This window comes from Carassius auratus, chromosome 2, assembly GCF_003368295.1.
Source record: "Carassius auratus strain Wakin chromosome 2, ASM336829v1, whole genome shotgun sequence".
Classification (NCBI taxonomy): domain Eukaryota; kingdom Metazoa; phylum Chordata; class Actinopteri; order Cypriniformes; family Cyprinidae; genus Carassius; species Carassius auratus.
The window spans coordinates 15845829-15850621 of NC_039244.1; the positions used below are offsets into that span (position 1 = coordinate 15845829).

Genomic DNA, 4793 nt, shown 5'->3' on the forward strand with positions numbered 1-4793 from the left:
ATGTGTCCAAAGAGATGATTTTTAAGCCCTTATGAAGCTACAATCTGAGAACATTCTTACTCTTGGAATTTATCCTCTTTCAATGTGAATGACTGTGTTTTCAAATCAAAAATCGTTAAAATGGCCACTATTAGCAAGCCTTTTAAATAATGGGGAAAAAAGCCAAAAAAGAAGGGGGATCTGTGTAACACTTAAATTGATCAATAGATTACTCAGAGGTGACCATTTTGTTGTTCAAACCAAAATAAAATGAAACAGCTATACTTAGAATTAGAAAGGGCTCAGTCCGTAAATAACGTTTATGAGGTCTGTTCAAGAGAGAGAGAGAGAGAGAGAGAGTCTTTAGTGTAATATCTTATTGTGTTTGTCATAAATTCATAAATTGTGATTGGTTGCATATGCTGATGTATAACCAGTCTTCATGAACATAATTTCATATATTTTGCAGGGCAGAGAAGCCATTTAATTCCCAACCAAGAATGAAAATTAACTAAACAACAACAGGACAGGTTTTCCATCATGGCTAACAGGCTGTTTCGTATATTTTTCAAATATGTTGAGCTGAAAAAGTTCGCTGGACCAGGAGGATCCCCGAGGTTTACAAATGGTAAACGCCTCTTAATTGGGCACTTGTCCAAGCGTGTAAAATGACATGTATTAAAGGAGAAGAGGGCCTGATTCAATAAGTACCTGTCTAGAGAAATGTGCTAACATAATTCATCTAGCCATCTTAAACTGCGATTGCTCTCTTTTAGTTAAGTGAATGTGTGATTTAATTTGTTTAATACATGGAACTTAATAAAATGTGTGTACTGAGTCACAGAAACATTTTGTGTGTTACACTTTATTTTAAGGTGTCCTTGTTACAGTGTAATTATACATATTTACTGAGTAATATTAATTAACCATGTGGCTAGGGTTAGGATTTGGTTTGGCTTTGGGCTACTTGAATGCAATTATGCATTATTTGTATGCAATTAATTGTTATTATAATAGAAGTACATGTAACGTGTAACAAGTACACCTTAAAATAAAGTGTTACCATTTTGTGTTTATGTTGTAACTACATCACCTTGATGCAAAAAGCATCTTTCTCCATTGACAGGCATTAAAAAGTAGCACCAAATTCTCACTACATACATTGAAACTATTTTATTATATTAGAGTAGATAGTAAATGTGTTATATGACCTGTATTTAAAAGCTTGAATATCATGTCACAGACTGGGACAGTGAAAGCGTTTGAGACTGTGTGTTCTTGTGATGCCATCAGCTAACCAGTGGCCATGATGCCATTTTCAATGTCGCTCCAGAGAGATTAGTCACTTACGGTTCAGGTGACTGACTCACACCACCTGTAATTGGGAAAGAGTTTTCATGATCAAAAGAGATGGCAGAATTTAAATTGTGTACAGGTGCAGCTCAATAAATAAGAATATATATATATATATATATATTATTTTTTTTTATTTTTTTGTGTGAATTGTTGGCCTTATGGAAAGTATGTTCATTTACTGTACATGTACTCAATACTTGGTAGGGGCTCCTTTTGCTTTAATTACTGCCTCAATTCAGCGTGGCATGGAGGTGATCAGTTTGTGGCACTGCTGAGGTGGTATGGGAAGCTCAGATTTCTTGTCTCTTGTTTCTCATTTTCCTCTTGACAATACTCCATAGATTCTCTATGGGGCTCAGGTCTGGTGAGTTTGCTGGTCAGTCAAGCACACCAACACGATGGTCATTTAACCCACTTTTGGTGTTTTTGAAAGTGTGGGCAGGTGCCAAATCCTGCTGGAAAATGAAATCAGCATCTTCAAAAAGGTGGTCAGCAGAAGGAAGCATGAAGTGCTCCAAAATTTCTTGATGAACGGATTCAGTTCAGTGACTTTGGTTTTCAAAAAACACAATGGACCAACACCAGCAGATGACATTGCACCCCAAATCATTCAGGTTCAGGAGTGCCTTAACAAGAGGAATATGACTGTACTGTAGCAAAATTCCTTGACACATCTGGAGGCTTCCCCAGCCTCCTGGGAAGCATTCCTTTTTCCTTCCACTCAACTTTCTGTTAACATGCTTGGATACAGCACTCTGTGAACAGCCAGCTTCTTTGGCAATGAATTTTTGTGGCTTACCCTCCTTGTGAAGGGCGTCAATCATTGTCTTCTGGACAACTGTCAGATCAGCAGTCTTCCCCATGATTGTGTAGCCTAGTGAACCAAACTGAGAGACCATTTTGAAGGCTCAGGAAACCTTTGCAGGTGTTTTGAGTTGATTTGCTGATTAGCATGTCACCATATTCTAGAGAGTGAATTAGTGGCGTTTTGTTAAATGTGAACCAAAATCATCACAATTAAAAGAACCAAATACTTAAACTACTTCAGACTGTGTGCACTGAATTGATTTAATACACAAGTTTCACAATTTTAGTTGAATTACTGAAATAAATGAACTTTTCCACAACAATCTAATTCATTGAGACTTCCAGAGGGTCAGGCACCAGCTGAGCCATTCTCATTGCTAACAGGAATGCCAACTAATAGCTTACAGACCTCAGCCTGCTGAAAGAACCAATCCCAATATTTTCTTTGTGCATTCAGTGGTGTTGGCCTTGATTTAAGGTCAACTAATATTGCTGTATAGAGAAGAAAACCATGGGGATAAATGAGAGTTTATTGGAGGTGCAAACTGACAGAAATCCTTCCTTTTGTAGTTGTATCAGATGAGAGTCTGTTCAGCGCAATATGATGACCTTCAAAAAAAAAAAAAAAAAACTAAATAGTCTTTAAGAGCTTACAGGCAATCTTTTACTAGATTATATAGATATTTACTGTTTGAACTCCATGATTTTGAAGCTGGAAAGGAAGGGAAATTAAATAAAATCCAAGAGCAAAAGCAATACCTTCAAACACTGTCAAATCTATGATATGAGGCATACTTGCTGGTTTTGATGTTGTTTTATTTGCACAATGAGATGGCATTAAAAAAAGTTACATAAAATTATCTTAACTTACAAAATACAAAAAAATAAATATATATGTATGAAACACATTAATTAAGCTGCATCAGTTCTCGAGCTGGATATCTGAAGTAGCAACCTGCTGAGAGAACATAATCACAGTAGCCAAATATTGTGCTTGAGTAACTGAATCACAACACACACAGTCCTATACATTTATGTCATTTAATGCCTTTAAATATTGGCACTTTGACTTTTTGTTCGCTTATTTAGCAGATAAAAGGAATGAGACTTGTGTGTGTGTTTTACATCATATGTGTATATATATATAAACACCAAAAAGAGCATGTCAGTGAATGAAAGAAATTAATACTTGAGTCATTAACATTAGCATTTTTTTTTCATGGTCAGCACATCCATAGTATCACATTTCTCCGGACATCAAATAAATGTGTGCAGAATAATAATAAGCTGTGCAGTGTAATTAGATCTCCCACATTCTCAGCATCATCCAGCAAGTCAACATCTATCTCCCAAACAGTACTTTGACGTCAAACAGAAACAAGCTTATACACACAGAGACGCCAGTCCATACCAGCAGCAGCAGATCTCCTTGAAGGTTTTCCTCATCTCTTGGCTCCTGAATGCGTAGATGAGAGGGTCTATGACCGAGTTGCACATAATGAGGATCAGATACATGTTGAAGTGGGACATGAAACAGATGCAATATGGATTCCGGGGGCAAGAGATCATGAGGATGAGGTGCAAAAAAAAGGGAGCCCAGCACACCACGAATACTCCCAGCAGGATAGTGATAGTGATGGCCCCTTTCATATTTGCCGCCTGCCAGATAGGGCCGTTGCCAGGGAGGGCGGCAATGCGCTTCATGTGCAGCCGGGCTAGAAGAAACATGTGGACGTAGAGCGAGGCCATAAGCGCCAGCATGGTGAAGAACATGCTGATAAGGCAGATGAGAACGGTGGTGCTCTCAGAGTACACAATAAAGAGCACGCCAGAGACCGTACACAAGGTCCAGATGCATGTGATGATGGTGCCCGCCCGCCGTTGGGTCATGATGTTGTGGTAGCGCAAGGCGTAGAAGATTGTGATGTAGCGGTCCACCGCTATGGCCAACAAACTCCAAATGGAGGCCAACAGTGAGCTGCAGATCATCGAGTCAAAAATGTTGTCCATGTTCTTGATGATGCTCTCGCGATAAGTTAGGTTGCCCCCCGTGATGAGTGCCATCACTACCGTTTCGGAGGCATTTGAGACACTGACCAACAAGTCTGCTACAGCTAAACTGCAGATAAAGAAGTACATGGGAGAATGAAGGTTCTTGTTCTTGATAATAGCAGCAATCACTAAAATGTTCTCCAGGAGACTGACGAGCCCGAGTGTGAGGAAGACCTCTGTGGAGATGAGTAGCTGCTCGTAACATCCAGAGGTTGATCCTCTCTCACCTTGATCAGGCTTTCCCACTGGCAAAGCCCCCTGGCTGTGATTTCGGTATGAATGATGCAGTCCATGGTGATGTGAGGTGTTCATTTCTCTGAATATCCGTAGTCAGTGCTTTGATCTCTATCTACTTCAGTCTGATAAATTCAAATTGAACATCATCTGTCATAGGGATCAAAGAAAGCAGGTGCTGTATGAGCATCTGTCACCTCACCTCAGTGATAACATCCGGCAATGGTCTGCAAGAGCCTCCTACACAAAACGCACACCCACAAAAAAAAAGAAGCATGCAGAATGAGGATCAGAGGATAAGAGACAGCGGCAACTGACTGAATCTGAAAACACAAACTCTGTTTCAAAACTGTTGAAGTGCAAAC

The 4793-nt window shown here is 39.3% G+C and overlaps 1 protein-coding gene across 1 annotated transcript; it reads right to left on the reverse strand.

Moving 5' to 3' along the window:
* Positions 1–3437: 3437 nt before the first annotated feature.
* Positions 3438–4506, reverse strand: LOC113110815 (melanocortin receptor 4). Its single transcript, XM_026275015.1, has one exon. The coding sequence runs from the start codon at positions 4504–4506 to the stop codon at positions 3526–3528; it is 981 nt and encodes a 326-aa protein (XP_026130800.1). The 3' UTR covers positions 3438–3525.
* Between the last annotated feature and the right edge of the window lie 287 nt (positions 4507–4793).

Coding starts and splice junctions, on each gene's coding strand:
- LOC113110815 (XM_026275015.1), bottom strand. CDS start 4,506: ATGAACACCTCACATCACCATGGACTGCATCATTCATACCGAAATCAC.